The 19310-nt window shown below is 36.2% G+C and overlaps 3 protein-coding genes across 3 annotated transcripts in view; all 3 read left to right on the top strand.

The window, feature by feature from the left end:
- The first annotated feature begins 288 nt into the window (after window positions 1–288).
- Window positions 289–7239, top strand: napba (N-ethylmaleimide-sensitive factor attachment protein, beta a). The gene is made up of 11 exons (XM_046856021.1): window positions 289–510; window positions 836–915; window positions 1007–1123; window positions 1541–1587; window positions 1694–1771; window positions 4852–4907; window positions 5722–5806; window positions 5899–6003; window positions 6191–6259; window positions 6364–6414; window positions 6520–7239. Exons 1-11 carry the CDS (start codon window positions 413–415, stop codon window positions 6619–6621), a joined length of 888 nt encoding a protein of 295 aa, XP_046711977.1. The 5' UTR covers window positions 289–412; the 3' UTR covers window positions 6622–7239.
- Window positions 7240–7766: 527 nt separating this feature from the next.
- Window positions 7767–10336, top strand: LOC124390285 (tribbles homolog 2-like). Its single transcript, XM_046856124.1, has 3 exons — window positions 7767–8095; window positions 9081–9373; window positions 9501–10336. The coding sequence occupies exons 1-3, from the start codon at window positions 7955–7957 to the stop codon at window positions 9952–9954; spliced, it is 888 nt and encodes a 295-aa protein (XP_046712080.1). The 5' UTR covers window positions 7767–7954; the 3' UTR covers window positions 9955–10336.
- Window positions 10337–11517: 1181 nt separating this feature from the next.
- Window positions 11518–19310, top strand: part of LOC124390438 (kelch-like protein 29) — an 88835-nt gene continuing 81042 nt past the window's right edge. The window contains exons 1-2 of the mRNA XM_046856371.1: window positions 11518–11798; window positions 14436–14501. The gene's annotated coding sequence lies outside the window, so the exon portion shown is untranslated. The remainder of the gene's footprint in view (window positions 11799–14435; window positions 14502–19310) is intronic.

Raw genomic sequence — 19310 nt, 5'->3', positions numbered from 1 at the left:
CCTTGTTAAAATAAATATTATAGATAATTGTATTGTCGTCTCCCTGCAACAATTCTAAGTGACCTTAGTCACTTAGTTTATATATTCGTGAAATGCCTATTTTATTTTTTATCTTGTTTATATAACGGATAGATTGTATATTATTATAACGTGATGATGTAATACAGTGAGTTAAATGTATATTGGGAAATTAATATTGTGTTTTTGCATATCCCAAGTAAGGGTTATTTTCTTCTGATCTGGCAACATTTATGGGCTGTGCAGTACTCCCGGTCTCTCCTCAGCACCCGGAGGAGGAGCAGGAGGAGGAGGAGGAGGAAACGAGCATCGTCACATCACATCATTTTCCATCCGCGTCACCTGCGCAAACACACACATCAGAATATCGTATAAGTGAAAACATAACAAATAAATGGATACCTCAGGCAAGGAGAAAGAGGCCGTCCAACTGATGGCTGAAGCGGACAAAAAAGTCAAGTCGTCCGGTTCATTTTTAGGAGGGATGTTCGGGTAAGGGTGATGATGTCGCGAAAAAGCTAGCACTGATGCTAAGGATGGTATTTCCATGATGGTTCCTATGTTGTGACATTCATTGGTCATTGAGATTCCAGGAAGTAGTATTAATTCAATTCCCTAATCCATGTATTGCTAAAAGTAATTCTTTCTGCTGAAAATAATTTCCACTCATTCATGCATTTCCCTGTCAATGTCATATTGCCATGTCTGTGTTACATATGTCTGGTATCTAAAAAATATATCAGTATACATACTGCACAGGCAGCCTGATTAAAAGAATGATGTTCAGATTGCTTAATATTCAGCCATGTTTTTGCAGAGGAAACCACAAGGTAGAGGATGCGTGTGAGATGTACGCCAGAGCTGCAAACATGTTTAAAATGGCAAAGAACTGGAGTGGTATGGACAACTCGAATCATCTGCATATAATGTACAACTCCTTTATTATTATGATCTTTGTCCTGATTATTTTAGTGCTTCTGTTGTGCAGCTGCAGGCAATGCTTTCTGCCAGGCTGCAAAACTTCATATGCAAATGCAGAACAAGCTGGATGCTGCCACCAGCTTTGTTGATGCAGGCAATGCATACAAGAAGGCTGATCCCCAAGGTGAAAGCACTGTACATAATGAATGGTGTGCAAACACAATAACTGGTGCGTCACTGCATGGTTGGGTTGCTTTTGAGGTGGTACGTCACGGGAAATATACACAGAGATGTATTATTTCCAAAACAACAACTTACAAAGCTTTCTTTCAAACAGTCTGGAAAATCTGACTCTCTTTTGTAATCTTTACCTCATCAATCAAGTCATATTCCAATCACAATCAGAGATGAGATCTACTGAGAAAGGATCTAGACTGTTTAGTTGTGTAGCACAGATCCAACTTAAATTCCAAAGAAGTAAATGACAACCAGAGCAAATGTTATACACAGTAATACACAGTTATATTGCTATTTGATTACATCACTACTATCACATGCCATAGTTTAATTCTCCATTTTTTTCTTCTCAATGATTAAACAGAGGCTATCAACTGCTTAAATGCAGCCATCGACATATATACAGACATGGTAGGTTCAAGACATGTTTAAACTCTTATCTTATCCAGTTATCATGTAGACCTTATGTTTTTTCCCCGTTCTTGTGCTTTCTGTCAATGTTATTCATCTTTCACAGGGGCGTTTTACAATCGCAGCCAAACACCACATGACAATTGCAGAAATATATGAGTCTGAGCTGGTGGATATTGAAAAGGTAAGATTTACTTGCGAATTTGAGTTTTATTCAAATCCACAGCAGTATTAAGATTGTTTGATTCCTTATCCACTCTGAGATACAAAGTCAGACCCGGGCTCAACAAACTAAGCTTTAATTATCTTAAAATTATGGTTTTAGATGAATGGGCACATTTCTGTTGTCTTTCATAATATAACTGTAATGAAGATTTCAGATTAGGTGTGTGTTAAAAAAATACACTGTACTTCATGTGTACCAGAAAATATAAAATTGTATAAATGATGGATTGTAGATGCTCTCGCCTTGACAGTATTTGATGTAATGCTGCAGCCATTATTTGTTTATTTTATTTTAAAATAAATCTAATCAAACAATTAAAATTCCAAATCAGTGGCTATTAAAGGGCAACAACTGTTTACTGATTATTAGTTAGCATACACCAGCCATGGCAAAATTGTTTTGGATTTGGCAAAAATCTCTAACCAAAATAGTATATAGAGAATATATAAAGAATATATAAATAAAATATATAAAGATAGAATCACTAAATCCAAGAAATTTGCTTTTTCACTGAACTGAAAAGTAAATTAAGGTGTAGAATTTCTAGCTTTGCTAGTGGTCACTGCTGTCAATATCAATATTGTCAATATCAGATGTAAAAAGTCTATATCCTGTATAGGTGTTGTGTTGCCACTCATCATTTTCTGACTGCCTTTATAACACATCAGTCTTGATGTCTGTGAACCGCATAGATGGTCACTTTTAACCCTAGATTTTTCTGTTTGGATTGTCATTTGTCATCCACACAGCATACATATAGAAAAGTATCTACAATCCCTAGATTTTCATGGACTCTAGAGCAACTCTCAAATATTTTAGGAATATTCTGCATTTGAAAGCTAACCCAAGGGGTAGGACCACTTAAATGAAAGTGGAGAAATGACTCCACAGAAATCGGAATCTAGAAAGATCTATCCTGTGGTTGCAATCCAATTGTGTTTGTGTCCTGCTTTGGGCCCCACCTGTTATATGTAGCATGACATACATACATACAAGCATACAGCATGATAAACATTTAAATCTAATACAGAAATCGTTTTAGATGTGATTGGTGAAAAATGGGACAGACTCTTACTTGGTTGGTTTCATAACTAGCTTTGTATTCTGACCTGAAATGCACAAAAATTGGGTAGGTTATAACAAATTACATAAGCAATAAGCCATGTGTCATGTTCAGCACCCAGTCAGTTAATAATAAATCAAATAAAAATGTGAAAAAAATAAAATAAATAAAAAAAGAATGCAATATTTTGCAAATCACATTAACCCATATTTTTTCCCACAACAGAACATAGAAACATGAAATGTTTAAATTGAGGAAATTTACCTTTTTATGGAAATTATGAAAAAAATTTGAACCAGGGCAGTAAATGTCTGAAAAAGTAAGTGTTACTAAAAAAGAAGCAGCTGGAAGAACATTGCGACTAGTTAGGTTTATTGGCAATAAGTCAGGGACATGATTGGGAATAAAAAAAGAGTGTCTTAGAGTTAGCTCTATTAGAAGTAAAGATGGGCAGAGGATCACCAATCTGCAAAAACACTACAACTACAAATTGTTCAGCAATTTCAGAATAATGTTCCTCACAATCAAATCGATACGACTTTAAATATCTCATCATCTGCAGTACATAATATCTTTAAAACATTACTAGATTCTGGAGAATCTCTTTGTAAGATTTCAAAATCAATATTGGATGCCAGTGAGCTTCAGGCCCTCTGGCACTACTGCATTAAAAACAGGTATGGTTTTATAATGAAATCACTGCATAGATTTAAAAACCACCAGAAATCATTGTATCTGAACACAGTTCATCATGCCATCCATAAATGTAGCTTAAATATCTATCATACATAGAAAAAGCCATATGTGTACATGATCCAGAAATGCTGCCCTTTTCTCTGGGCCAAAGCTTATTTAATCAAATGGACTGAGGTAAAGCAAGAAAACTGTTTTGTGGTCAGACAAATTGAAATTAAAAATTCTTTTTGGAATCCATGGACATTAAATTCTGAACTAAAGAGGAGAGGGACCATCTGGCTTCTCATCAGCACTCTGTTCAAATGCCTACTTCTCTAATGTTATGGAGATGCATAGGTGCCTGTTGAAGTAGCAGCTTTCACATTTGGCAAGGCACCATCAATGCTGAAAGGTATATACAGGTTTAGAGCAGCATATGGCTCCATCCAGACTTTTGTTCAGGAAAGGACTTTGCATATGTTAGCAAGATAATATTACGTTCCATACTGCATCTATTAGAACAGAATGGCTTTGTAGTAGAAGAGTTTAGGTGCTGAACTGCCCTACCTGCATCCAGACATTTCACTGTTTGAAAACATAGCGCATCATAAAAAAAATACTAAAAAGTAAACCCAGGACTGTTGAGCAGCTTGAATCCTGTATCAGACTCGAATGGGACATTTCTCTCCCAATATTCCAGCACCTGATCTCCTCAGTTCCCAGACACAGTTGTAAACATGGCCCTGTCCTGTCCTTTATTTTGAGACATGATGCAGCCAAATTTAAAAATACCTTATTTTTTCCCTTAAAATATTATATTTCCTTTGTTGCATTTTATATCTTTTCTATGTTCAATTATTGCTAAAATATATATTGTTTATAAGATTTGTAAATCACTTCATTCTGTTTTAATTAACATTTTACATTTTTCCCAAGTGTTCTGGAAATCAAACATTATGTAGTTACACATTAGACTTAGTCGTTATTTTGCTGTTATTACCAGTAATGAAATGAACTCATTTTAAAACTCTGCTAAAGAAAGCATCTAGGCAATTAGAAACAACTGCAAATATGGATTCATTATGAATTTTGGCCTTCAGTTTGCCAGTTTGACATCTTATAGTACTTTAAGATAAGCGGACTGATTCTATGCATGTTTTCTCTTCATAAACCAGAGCCTCGTATATGCTGAAGCTTCAAGGTTATACAGCTCTGTATGGCTGATTCATATGAACCTTTAACTTGTATAGATGTCATAACTGGTACCTTTAGCTCACTAATAGTCATCCTTTTGTTACAGGCAATTGCCCATTATGAGCAGGCGGCTGACTATTACAAAGGAGAGGAATCAAACAGGTATTTAATTTTATTTTAAGATTTTTTTTTTTTTTTACTCTTGAACGCATTATGTATTGGTTTTAGCATTTTAGTGTCTCCCTACAGAATACTTGACTGGCTGAACATCTCGATAGGATTTTAGAATAGGAAATAATCTCCATAATTACCTCTATATTAGGAAAATAAAGCTATCAAAACGCAGCTTTACTTCATTGCTTGTCACACAAACTCACATACCAACTGTAATGTATAACTTTTTTTTTTTACCTCCCTTAATATTTTATCTTTGACATTTCTAAACATTGTTCTCTTATAAATAACTACTAAAAGCCACTGCTATTAGAGAATACTGTTGCTATGAAGGGTGTATTTGGGCTGCAGCATTGTTTGGGTAGGTGTCATCTTATCAACATGAATTCCAGGACCAAGGGTTTCTCAGCAGAACATTGCCCAAAGCATTGCCTTGTCTTTTTCCAATAAGGCCTCCTGGTGGCATCTCTTCCCCAGGCAAATCATATACACATGCACCTGGCCATCCACATAATGTAAAATGACAGGGGTCAGCACTGGTTATCTTACTGGTCTGAAGCTACACAAACCTGCTCACAGCAAGCTGCAATACATTGTGTATTCTTACCCCATTCTATCATGTGAGTTTTAAAGAACATGAACATCAACTTTAAACAAACTGTTAATATTCTGCTTAATCTATCCTGCTCTTTGAGATGTGCCAGTGTTAGATAATCAATTTTCATTTGTGTGTGGTTTTACTGTTATGGCTGATCTGTGTAAGATATTTGTGCATAGGAAAGTTTGTTGTGTTTTCTTGCAGCTCTGCCAACAAATGTCTCCTGAAAGTCGGCTTTTACTGTGCGCAGCTGGAGCAGTATCCTAAAGCCATTGAAATCTTTGAGCAGGTTTGTGTGCCAGGTTTATAAAGTTTACAGTTATACAGTTAATCTCACATTAAGTATATTCCTGCAGAGTGGAATCTTTTCTCTCTCACCAGGTTGCAACTAATACAATGGATAATCCACTTTTAAAGTACAACGCAAAAGAGTATTTCTGGAAGGCTTCACTCTGCCACTTCATTGTGGATGAATTAAATGCAAAGGTTAGTGCAACAGCTTTAACTTCCTCTCTGTTCATTTATAAAACAATGGTCAAGATGGTTCTCAAGTAAAATATCTCACTTGTTTTTTTTTTATTTTTATATTACAACAGAAGATGTTTTTATGTCTCATAGAATTGTATATTACATTACTTTAAATTCCATTCATTTTAATTTATGTTTCGGACAGCTTGCCATAGAGAAGTATGAGAGCATGTTTCCGGCATTCTCAGACTCAAGAGAATGTAAGCTTTTAAAAGTAAGTAAAAAAAACATCACATTTTAAACTCTATTGATTTGAATTGAAATGACAAGCAGTGCTGAGATATGTGTAGTTTTTAAAGTGTGCATTCTTTTGTACAGAAACTACTGGATGCACATGAAGAGCAAAACAATGAGGCATTCACTGAGGCTGTAAGTTTTATTTTAAATCTGGAAGTCTTTTATAACAGTTTTTTTTTAAAAGAAAGAAAAAAAGTGCAATCTATTCATGCTGATTGTTTTCTGACATGATTTCAGGTGAAAGAGTTTGACTCAATTTCCCGTCTGGACCAGTGGCAGACCACTATGTTACTCCGCATCAAGAAGACGATCCAAGGAGATGCGGGTGATCTGAAGTGAATTGCCTGTAATGTAATGGCACATTTCCTTGCTCATTTATATGTTTTATTGTGACAATCTGGTTGAACACTTCGGTAGTGATGCTAGCTCCAGTATGTGCCTCAATGCCAGTCTTTTAGTTCACAAGGGAATTGTTTGTGTAATAAGACTAGCATTCAGGACACTAGAATCACATACTGTGTCAGTATTGTCAGTATTAAAACATGACTCTATTTAATGACTAGTGTTGTCTTTTTTCCCTTTTAGTGGAAAGATCATTCATTATTTTGTTCCACATTCATTATTTCACTCAGTGTGTGGCATGAAAAACAAACAAACAGCAAGACCAGAGAATAAATGTGTATCTATGTTGTGTATATTCATTGTAATGTTATCACTGACATTGTCTTGCATGATAAATGTTTAGATTTTAATATGTGGTCTCATGGTTGTGCACTTTATTTTGAAACCATGTTTGTGTACAGTCTTTTCAGATTAAAACCTGTTTAGGCTGTTAAATTCAACTTGAGAATGCATTACAAATATTGACATTTATGGATGACCTACTGTAAGAAAACATGGTACATATAATTTGAACACTGTGTTGATGTATAAATATAAAATACATAATTCAAACAATTTTGTGTCCTGGTATTGATGACCGATGACAAATCTGATTTGAAATCACTTATTTTTTGAAATATCATGTATAATTCCTTTATTGTTTGTAGCTCTCCTGCTTTTCTCCTGCGATAAAGAGGAATTATTTCAACTTGAGGATAGACATCCTGCTGAAAAATCCAGCATAGTCTGACCAGCTACCAGCTGCTAAGACACCAGATGGGTTGGTCAAACTGGTGCATGATGTTTGCCAGTTGGTATGTGCTGTGAGAAAAGAAAAAGACTTGAATGACTACTATTTATCTGCTTTATAACAACCCAACAAAAGAAGCTCAAACAATACTAATGATTTCACTAGCTGGTGAAGAATAACTACCAGTTTGATCAGTTCAGGACTTTATTTCCCGTTCTCCAACTGTCATTCGAGTATTTTTTATAACAATGTATATTTTGTATAATGTATAATTTATATTTATATATATATATTTTTTTTTTATGTTTATATGTTTTGCTTTATAATATCCAGAATTCTGTATTTAGTTCAGAGTTGGCTTACAGAAGTTTATTCGTTTTGCAGTCTGTTGCAGTTTTTGTTGTTGTTGTTGTTGTTGTTGTTGTTGTTTTTAGAAAAGTCGAGTATATTTAGATTTAGATTAGCGTTCCACTTGCGGTTTAACGAGTCCTGCAGCAGCGTTTCCTTCTGACTGCACTGAGTTTTACTCATTTAAAAGAAATGCTTTCGACTTTGTCTTCCACGAAAGTGTCCGGCAGTTCACAGTGTATCAGGGTTGGGAAATATGTCTTACATGAGAAAATAGCGGAAAACGTGTTTAAAGCTGCCAACGTGCACAGCGGCAAACATCTGTTCTGTAAGGTGAGCTGATTATCGGAGACCCATATGGCCAGTGTAAACTACTGCTGTAATCCAGCCAGGACAGCAAAGCTCAATACCTGAGGATTTTCTTTCTTTCTTTCTTTCTTTCTTTCTTTCTTTCTTTCTTTCTTTCTTTCTTTCTTTGCAATTAAACATTTACAGTATAAAGTTTACTGTACAATTCATTCAAATGAGGTGGATGAGGTTCTTGAAATAACACTGACATTTTGAATTACATTTACGACATTTGGCAGACTCTTATACAAAACAGTTAAAGTCGATGTCGACGTTTTATTTTATATTCAGTCAACTTGATTGAAGCCAAACCAGTAAACAATGAAATGTATAATAAAAAAAACCCACAAACAAATAAAATACAAACAGATAAATAAAAATAAAACAAAAGATCACCAGATCAAAGAATACAATAATGCACATTTCACAATTATGCAATTAAACGAGCTTCCTTTCTTTCAATTTTTCTTTTTTTTTCTTTTGGTCTGTTCATCAATTCATCATACCATTTTATCATGGCAATATTATCAGACCTTTGTAAGATTCACCAGCTGCAAAGTATTAAACTATTTAAGTATTCAACCTTTTCAGATGAATTTAAATAATTAAATAATTATTTCAAGAATAAAAAATGAGGTGGTTAAAAACAACACTAACATTCTTTTTATAATATGTCCCTATTTAATTGCTTATGCACTGTATGCTTCAGCATTAGACAGTATTCCAACACAATTACACACTACTCAGCATGTGCATTAATTGTAGTGATTGTAGAATGAGTAGTAAAACTGCAAAACTGCATGATGGTTTTAGGAAATTGGTGCATTCAACAGGTTATAATGTAAAGATAACAGTAAAACCTCTGGGGGAAAACTGATCATCAGATAAAAGTTCATATAATAATAATGTTTTCACAATTATTTTATATATTTCACAACAATCTTTCCATTTTTCTTTTACATTCTTGCAGGTTTTCCCCATTAGTAGATATTCCCAGTCCCTAGCTGTGTACTTTCACCTTCCTGTTCATCCCAACCTAAACCATCCATCTGAAATTATCCTTGGACACTCTACAGCCTATGCATTCTTTGAACATATGTATGGCCATTTGTACAGATATGTTCAGTTCTCAAAAGCCTTGTGTGAAGATGAAGCCCTGAGCCTGTTTCATCAGGTGGTCTCTGTTGTGGCACATTGTCATAATAACGGTGTGGTTCTCCATAGTCTGAATCTGAAGAATTTTTCCTTTAAAAATGTTGAGAGGTGAGACTTTGTTTCTTCTTTAAAAAGAAAATAAATGTTTGAAAGCTTAATATTACAAGAAAATTGATGATCATGTTTTTATTTGTTTGTGTAATTTTTAATGATTCATGATTTTTTTCTTATGTAGAACCCAGCTGACACTGTGCACCCTTGAAGATGCATTTATTTTAGAGAAGGATGATTTTGTATCAGGCAAGCACACTTGTCCAGTCTATATAAGTCCAGAGAGCCTACAGCCTGAGAGTACATTCTCGGGAAAAGCATCCGATGTGTGGACTCTTGGAGTTATATTGTATACTCTTCTGGTTGGGTCATATCCGTTCATTCACTCAAACCTCAATGGTCTGTACAGAAAAATCCAGAAGTGCAAATTTAATTTCCCAGAGATGCTCTCACCTAAAGCCAAGTGTCTCATTTGTAGTATCCTTCGATCAGACCCTTCAGAGCGACTAACAGCAGATGAAATCTTGTCCCATCCTTGGTTTTCCTCTAGTGGTTACTCTCAATATATGTGGAGGAAGATGTTCTACAGAGAGGAAGATCAAACAGTTCCATCTTTAAAGCAAATTACCATAAACTGATTTTTGGATGTGGCTATACATCAGCACAGATGATACATGCACATCTGAAACTGCCTTTATTGGTCTATAGAGGAGACCCTTAGTGTATATATATTTCTTGTTAGTTAATAATTTAGGTGAAATTTATCTCTATTCATATCTAAATGCTTATATTGTTGTACATATACTACGTTTGTCATTTTTATGTATGCATATACTGACTATAGATTTATCCAGTGGTATTCACAATTTATCAGACACGCTTCATGAATATAAAGAAGCCAGCAGAGGAATTCTCACCAGATTTTATTTGTCTGCTCTATTATTGTTCTCAGCACAGCAGTGACAGTGACATGATGTGTGTTGGACTGATATAAGTTGCAACAGTGTATACATTTTACTAACCGCTTCATTAAACACATGTTCCTTGGTGGTGCTTATATTTTGTGCATTCTTTGTACAAGTATTTGTCCTTTGTCCACAAGTTTGCTGTTTTCTTGATGTTTTTGATTGATAGCCCCACCAGCAACACTAAATCCCCCCCAATAAATCCAGTGTTACTCCAATACTGAGAATGGCCACCCATTCAAATATCAGCTAGACCCTACAGTGGTGCCTTATCATTGATGACTGAGTTTTAACTGTCTACCAACAAAGGTACTTTAAGAACCTTAATAACTTGCCAATTATGTCTGCAATATGGTCTGAAGAGCACCATGGCCACAAGATGGCAATCATGGTTTGAGAATCAAATCAAGCTGTTTAATAATCAAATATTTTTGTTGTCTTAAGAAGTAAAGAATGTCTGTCTGGCTCTGCTTAATGGAAGGTTAGATAAGTAGTATTTAAAATATCGATGTATGCGTGTGCGACTTAGAACCGAGCAGCTAAGGGGATAAGGTCCTTGATCAAGGGCCCAGCAGAGGAGGCTTTGTGGTGCTGGGATTTGAACTTGTGCCTTTCCGATAGCATGTGTAATGCCTAAAGCAGTCGGTGGTGACCCAGGAGGTTTTAGTAGCCGTTTGACATAAAAAATCTAACTACCTAACAACTTTTAAATGCTTGTAGCATGCTGTATGTAGGCCCAAGTTTGTAGACAAATTACGATCCCCCCGTTTTGTAAACATTTTTGTTTTGCTGCTATTTTTGCGGTTTGCGGTTTTGTTTTTCTTGTCATTGCTGATATTTTGTAGTATGAAAAGGGTTTAATGAGTAAATTTTCATTGATGCAAGTTTGCATAAATGCTTTAAGAAAAAATAAACTTATATACAAGAAAAAGGAGACCCCTAACTCAGTGGCGTGGATTGAATATATCTGTAAATGCTACATTGAATATATTGAATAAGTTATTTGTGCGTTTTGGCTGTGTATGGGGCCCCTTTTTAAATGGCATGTCCCGGGGCTTATTTGTTTCCTTCGGGCATGTTTTGGAGCATGTGGCGACTAATTCCGGATCTTTTAAAACAAAAACAAACAAAAAATGATCCACCAGGCGGCGCTTTGCGACTTCTCAAAAATGCTTAGAGACGCGTGAGTTCGCTGAAAGAGGCGGAGTCTGAGAAGCGCGGCTCACGTGATCCCGCTGTAGCCCCGCCCACTCACACACAGCGAAACATCGAGCGGACAGGCGCGCGGGGCATCGGCTCCGAGTCGCGCGCTTCTTGGACGCTGCGTGACACCAAGCGATCAGAGCCGGCGCGTGTACAGCGCTGACACTTCCTGCTCCGTTTTAACCGGAATCTGGCGGCAGGAAGCCCGATTTTTGTGGCAGAATGAACCAAAATCGTGGAGTGGTTTAGAGACAGGGTTACAATTAAACAGCCGCACAAACACGAGAGCGCCGATCGGAGAGCCGGTTTTAAAGGTAAGAGCGCGTGGGAGCCTGGCTGCATGGGTTCATTACGGCATAACGGTGATAGTCTTTTCCTTACTGCGTTATGCACTAAGCTCTGATTTAAAGAGCTTAAAAGCTCATAGCTGGCACAGTGGACCACGCTGTCCCACTGATTTACTGCCCGACTTCACAGCAACCTCGATTCTGCACAAAGTTTTGCAGCATGCATGCATAAGGGTGCAAGGGATTACTTTATAAACAATAATAAAGCATGACAACTGGTCCACTGCTTATATATCTCTTCAGCATCTTTTGATACTTTGGCATGAAGGTTGTACTTTTTTTCTAAGTATATTGACACTTTCAGGTCAGGATTGTGGCTTAGAACTTTTGTTGTCAGAAATATAGACTTAAGGTTTTAATGGCAAGTGTTAATCCAAAATAACAGGACAGAAACTTTTTTTGTGTGTATATATTATTTAATTAGAAGCCTGTTTTTTTTGCCACATATACAGTACATTACAGCACAGTGAATTTCTTTCTTTCTTTTTTTTTTTTTTTGCATATCCCAGGTTGTTAGGAAGCTAGGATCAGAGGTTAGGGTCAGCCAGGATTCAGTGCCCCTGTAATAAAGAGGTTCAAGGGGTTTGCTCTAAGGCCCAGTACTGGCAGTGCCAAGACTTGAACCTTCAACCTCCTGCTCTGTAACCCAGAGCCTTAACCATTGTGCCCCCACTGCTTTTTGTGCATGTATCCATGTATCAATCAATTGATATGTGGTTGTATTCAATTACAGCAAAATCAATCAGAAGTCAGAGGTGAGCTCATACTTTAGTGCAATGCCTGTATTTATATGTGCGCTTAGCTCACCCCTCAGCTCCCCTCAGCTCTCCTCAGCTCCCCTCAGCTCTCCTCAGCTCGCCCCTCATCTCACCCCTCAGCTCTTTCTCTCGGTGTTCCTCTCAGCGTTCATTGTGTTTTACCTAATTGTTCCCAGCCACTGTTTTCATATCCAGTGGGATGTGCTAGCTATTGATTTCCCATGAGTGATTTGTTTTGCTTTACCTGCAAATGAATGTGCTGGTAATGCAATGATGAATTATTGATAAAAGACCTATGTGGGAATGTTAGTGAAGTCATGTGTGAAGTGAAAGAGGGGGGAAAAAGTCAGTCGCTGCTTCACAATTCATAGCTCTGAGACTGATCAGTGTTCTCTTATTTCATTTTGAATGTGTTTATTTATTTATTTAAGCTTCGAGCTCCTGTTAGAGTGTGACCTCACATGTATAGGTTAGTGATATTCACAGCTAATAATGCATGGTATCTGAAGTAGAGCATAAATCGGCAGATTAATGTATTTAATCACAGTATGCTGCTAGATCTGTAATAACATAAATGATGACGTGATTTGTCAGTTGCCTTGAGGTTTCTCTATTTTATTTTATTTTCTCTTTACAGAAGTGTATTTCATGGCGGTTGCTTCTATGTAACTTTTTGGTCCAAGACTATTTCCATTCAAAATGAAAACAGAATTCAGCATCCACTTTGCACCCCACAGTTTTAGTGTAATGCATATTTGGCACATTTCTGCTATGAATTGTATTCTTATTTCAATTATTGAAATTTTAATGAAATTAAAATGAAATATTTGCCTCTCTCAGATTTTTTTTCCCACTGAAATACATGATTTTTAATCGAGCCAGAAATCCATAAGTAAAAGCTGTTTTGAGAATAATTAATGCATATTCTGCTTTATGCATTACATTATCTTATGATTCTGCTGTCTGACAGGTGAGCCAGATCTCCAGCATGAATATTCACATCCATCTTTTTGTAACACTGGGTTTTTACAGACACCTCATGAGAAGGAATAGCAGGAACAGCACCACACCACACCACACCATCTGTCTGCTTTTGTTTGTGTGCTGGGTACAGAACTGAAAAACGACATAAAAGTAATTTTTAAAGACATCATCACTCTAAGCGCTGTTGGTAAAATCTGATAAGCCATTTCCTGGCATGTCATTAAAAAGGCTCAGTTTTGTGTGCATTTTTTTTCTGGAGGCTGTAGTCAAACGCAAAGCACATGGTTCTCGGCTGCTTCCTATATTTTGTTGATGAACGCTCTTCTTTAATTGAGTTTATCATCACGTCCTTGGTGATGCTAAAAAGAGGAAATGATTAAAAGCTTGTTGACAGCCCTTTAGCAAAATAAGAGCTGTAATTGGGTAACGCCGCTGCGGATTCGGACAGAACAACATTAAGGGTTCAGTAAGTGTTGCGGATCTGCAGGTTCTGCTCTATCTAATGGATGTCCCATCTATGAATAGTTCATGCCTTGAAAACAGTGCAAAGAGTGGAGGCTGTGCTTCAAGTCCTTGTGCATATGATTCTGCATTCTTTTCTTTTAGTATATTAGGTTTATACTTAGATTTTAACTTCTCTTGCCTAGTTTGACTTTTAGGATGAAGGTATTTACAGATATTGAATTGCTGACCTAAAACACAATTGGAATTTAATTATCCTATAATGTTCTTAATTTATATTTAAGAATGTAATGAGAATTTCTAAATATATCTATCTCTTAGCATAGTTGTAGTTTATTATATATTTCCTGATGCTATTAGGTACATTTTTCTTTGTCTTTTTCTGATTTTTCTTTAACAGGAGCTGTTTGCTTTGGTGGCAGAAACGTTGCTGACTGTAATGCGCATCGGGCAGAGACACTGTTTGGTAAGCGACTTTGGATTATTTTTTATCATTTTGTATTATTTATTATGTAATAGAAACCTATCTACACGTTTATCTTTTTCCAGAATGTCAATGTAAAAGATTAAGGATAAGATAAAAAAAATCAAGTTTTTTTATCGTATTTTTCTTTTAATAATCTGATCCTTTTTGATAAAAGCATGCCTGGGCTGTACTGCCGGATGAACAGGGGATCATCTTCGATGTGCTCGCATGCTTTGAAGTCAGTTTGAAAACGGCCGTGTTTGAGCTTGTTCTGACTATCGCTATGAGTTTGACAGCTTGGGTCACAGGGCAGATTTTCGAGTATGAAAGCTGGATGGTGTGTCTGACTGGGCTGATGTGAGCCGGGCCGTTTTGGTTGTGTTGAGTTGGAGAGATATCATGCTGGGGTCCCTGCTGTGATGCTGTTTCACAGGTAGGGGTGCCTGCTCCTTTGCTTCTTAGCTCGAGACAGCTTAATCGCCATGTGTCAAGGTGTAAAAGATGCAGATCACAGGGAAAATTCATGCGAAGGAAATAAATATCTGTTTGCAATAAATATCTGTTTGGAGGAGAAGTGGGATGCACAGCATTTGCTTTACATTGCGAGTGAAGGCAGAGCATTATTAAAGAATTATTACTGTATAAAACAAGTTCAAATTTTGATAAAGAGTATTTTGTTGCACAGTATTGCTGCAGGTATTTAAGTATTTTTTTTGTCCTGGGCATTAATGTTTGGTCACATACACATACACTAATACATCAAGCGATCATTGTGAATCCTTTTTTCAGACACTCGATCATGTACAATGAATATAATTAATGAATTTGTTGGAAGCAGTATTTGGTTGAAAAGTCATCAAAGAATCGGCATGTATACAAACATGTACAAATGGTGTGTTTTTTTCTCTTTACAGCAGGAACTAATTGGTAGTAGCTAAAGGAAAGAAAAAAAGGCTATCAAAGGAAAGGAATATCACTCACAAACGACCCAGAAAACTGCACTTTTCTGTATTTATTTCCCTCTCAGGATCAAAATATTATTAACTGTTAACTACATAGAATAAACTCTGTATTTGGTGTGTGTGCAAGTACCTAATTAGTTTAGATTTCAATAAAATACCAATTTCTACCATTTTGCAATTCAAGCATTTATTAATTAAAATTTTTTTGATCCACTTGTGTGTATTTTGGTTACTTTTTCCAAAAAATAGAAGATTATTTAAAATGTTATTAAAAGCAAAAATGTAGAGGGCAGTGTAGGTCATTTCATATTGGTTTGTCAGTTGACTGAAGTCAAGTAAATTGCAAAGTAAATTTTCAGAATAACCTTGATAACCTTGTACAACTACCATGGCTGGCAGAGTTTCTCATTTATAGTCCATTTCTGTGTTGTTATTATTAGGTATTTAAATGTATATTGGGAATGAGTAACTCGTACCTGAATAAATGCCCTGATGTCCTGAAAGTAAAGTAAAGTAGTACATGAAAACTTTTTCAGTTGCGTGTCTAATCACGTTGTTTCTGATGCGTAGTGTCAGATCAAAATGAGCAGAGGGAATTTTTCGCACCACTCTAACTGTACAGCTGCAGGCTAAAGGTTAATTGCTTTCACTAATGTTATGGAGGCTCGTGTAAAAGTGGGCCAAGTTCACAGCTTGAGAATGTGGCTTTTCTGAAGACGGCTAACGCAAACTCAATTCATAACGAGACCAAGATGCTGTTTTCTCCTCCCATCAACACAAATATTCACCTCACGGCTTTTGCTGTATAGCTGTCGTTTTGCTCCATGACAGCAGTTCAGATTCGCTACACTACACTTACATACATTTATTTAAAGAAATATATTTCACAGATGTGTAGAATAGTTGTTATATTCACGGGATGATGGAGCATGCAGATACACTTGATCAGTGCCAAGGACTTGTGCTGACACACTGCAGTGATGCACTTTTTCCCTTTCTGATGATTTATTTTTTTGTAGTGACATCTACATTTGCTTTTTTGTTGTTTATTGCTGTTAGCGTCACCTGTATCGCACCAGACTGCCCGAGGCGATTTTCCTGCTCGACTTGCCCTGCCTAAAGACTTTTCCAAGTGTTTATGGAGAATCAAAGTTTAAAAAATGTTCCTTTTTCTGCCACATAAAAAAGCAATATGTAAAACATTAGGCATAAATATGGATGTCTCTTTTTTTAAAGAAGCAATAAGGACTTGTTTAATAGATGCATTTATTGTCATATGTACAGTACATTACAGCACAATGAAATGACTTCTTTGCTTAGCTCAGTGATGTTGAGAAGCTGAGGTTAGATGATGTAAGAAGATGTAAGATGTCAGAAGATGTAAGATGTAAAACAGGACCCCAATTTTTTTTTCAAAAATAGTAAAATGATTTAAAGGAAAACAATTAGGAAAAAAGAATAAAGATGTGGAAAACAAGGAAAAAAATCAACCTCAATCAGGTGATCATGACAAGTATATTTTAGTGCGGATATTTACAAGAATATTGGCTCAGGAGTAAGATGCATATGGCAAGGAAGTACATGCTGTGCGTCAATTTATGATATACTAGACAATATTCCATTTACAGTATATTTATAAGATCAAAGGTTGCAATGATTTAACAAATTTCTGTGAGGAGTATTTAATCTGTTCAAGGTTCATAACAGTGCAAGGCAGGCATATATACATGGGTGATTTTTAATAAGAAGGTATTTTCCTATGAGCTACAGGAGACACAATGCTGATTGCATTTTTTTGGAACACAGATTATAGCTACATGGGGACAAGGCTGTAAGTCAGTGTTAATGCCTCTGAAAAGGAATCAAAATGATTGAATCTTCTTAATTTGGAACATACAGTGCGTGTGTTAAGTTATGGGGACGTCGCACGTGTCGCATGAACAGGTTGCATGTAAATGTCTTCTGCGGCAGGTGAGCATTTAGCAAGATTGGTGTTATATAGATGTACAGGGCAGTTCTATGAAGTACCTTGTATTGTATGTGAAAGTTACAGGACTTAGAATAGTTTACTTTTCAGACAGCTGAAAAGAATTGAGTTGCCAGAAGGGCTGGTTAAAATTACAGGCTGCAAACTTAAGATCACTCTACAAAGAATCCTGGTTTGATATTTCGGTGCTTGGGTATTCTACCTGTGAAACACTTGAGAAAAGGGTTTTGCTGACAAAAGAAAAAAAGAAAAGTTGAATAGACTTTAACATGAAAGTACTTATTAAATGTCATGCCGTGTCATCAGCATGGCACACTTCCACTAACCACACACAAAAATGATGACAGTCCAGCACAAAACTGCAAATTAGTCCCAGGATCACTAAACGGATTCCAAGTTTTTCAATATACACATATATAATGTGTCTCAGGTTGCAGTTTTTTTTAAGGCACTCTGAAACCTATGGAGATATGCTTGGAATTTTGCACCTTTATTTTAAACTTGACTTTTAAACATTCCAGACAAAGGCTTGACGTTGTGTTTTAAACCAAATCTCTGACTTTAGCCACACCCATCAATCTAGATTGTACATATATGTAAAAAAAAAAGTATGAAACAAAAATATGAAAGATGTTGACTAATAAAGTGAAAACTAATTTTTACCCCCTAGCTAAAGTGATTTATTCAGTTGGCTGAATGATTCGATTGTTATGGACAGCACACAGTCTGCTAATACAACAAAGGGTCTGAATTGCATAGTAATATATGGTAATTTAATGCAAATTCTTGTTTTACTGTTCTTATAGCTGTGCCGATGCCACTGCTCCCATTAGATCCCCTGTTGTAAATGTCCACTTCAGTCTTCACTGATGACTGCTTCTGTTTGTCAGAAAGCTGATTATATTACATCGTTTCACGTTTGTGTTTATACAGTTGACTGTGCGAATGCTGGTGGCTTGGCTGCAGCATTGTATTAAATTAGCTAACTGTGTTTTATACATACAGCAGTCACAGCAGGACTATATGTCCCCAGCACCTTGGGGTTTTTATATCATTTCGTTTTATGGCTGGAAGTCGAATAGAAACCTTTCAAAAATGAATAGACGTTTTCTCTTTTCAGTTTCTGCTCTTTCATGATTCAAAATTGAAATGGGCCATAAGAAAAATATGAGTGTCCTGATATTCTGTCTTTGTTCTGTAAACTAGGTTGAAGGTAGAAATGGTAGGATTTTATAAAGCATGTATGACAATATTGTTTTTTGTAGTTTTGTATTTGCTATGTTTTTCTTTCATTTCAAATAACATGGATTCTGTAATATTGTATACATCATTAACAGTATCCTACACTGGTATGCCTAAAGGTTCTATATATAACCGTTTAATCCATAAGCTGAACTGATTAACACTGTACTCTAGTCCTCTGACACAATTTAAAAGCAAAGAGCTCTTGTTCAGGAAGCATTCATTTTATTTGAACCATCTGTGCATCTCGTGAATTAATTTAAAGACCTTTTTAAATTGTCATCTCAGGCTTGAGGTCTGTGCTAAACCACTTTACAGAGGAAGCCATCCGCTGCTGGATGTGTAAAATCCGACAGTTCAGCACCTTTTGGATCAATCTCAAATGCACCGATGCATGTCTGCGCTTGAGGTTTGTTTTCAGCTTTCTGATTTGGATCTCTGCTTTCTGGAATCTGACTTCAGTCTGCTTGTCATACATTCGTATGTTTGATATTTCTGTATGATTGAGCATGGCTGTAGAGAGATGCATATTTCTGTGCTATATTTTCCTTAACCTATATTTTACTGCAAACTCTTCTGGATTTCACTGGGTTAAATCTGTTTGAGTGAAGTAAATCT

Source organism: Silurus meridionalis, chromosome 8 (genome assembly GCF_014805685.1).
Source record: "Silurus meridionalis isolate SWU-2019-XX chromosome 8, ASM1480568v1, whole genome shotgun sequence".
NCBI lineage: Eukaryota > Metazoa > Chordata > Actinopteri > Siluriformes > Siluridae > Silurus > Silurus meridionalis.
This window is presented reverse-complemented; position numbering and strand designations above follow the sequence as displayed.

Excerpts from the sequence above, each read along its gene's own strand:
- napba (XM_046856021.1), top strand. The coding sequence starts at position 413 with ATGGATACCTCAGGCAAGGAGAAAGAGGCCGTCCAACTGATGGCTGAA. Across the intron at positions 5,807-5,898 it reads CCATTGAAATCTTTGAGCAG|GTTGCAACTAATACAATGGA; the intron begins GTTTGTGTGCCA and ends CTCTCTCACCAG. Across the intron at positions 6,415-6,519 it reads ATGAGGCATTCACTGAGGCT|GTGAAAGAGTTTGACTCAAT; the intron begins GTAAGTTTTATT and ends ACATGATTTCAG.
- LOC124390285 (XM_046856124.1), top strand. The coding sequence starts at position 7,955 with ATGCTTTCGACTTTGTCTTCCACGAAAGTGTCCGGCAGTTCACAGTGT. Across the intron at positions 8,096-9,080 it reads GCAAACATCTGTTCTGTAAG|GTTTTCCCCATTAGTAGATA; the intron begins GTGAGCTGATTA and ends ACATTCTTGCAG. Across the intron at positions 9,374-9,500 it reads TCCTTTAAAAATGTTGAGAG|AACCCAGCTGACACTGTGCA; the intron begins GTGAGACTTTGT and ends TTTCTTATGTAG.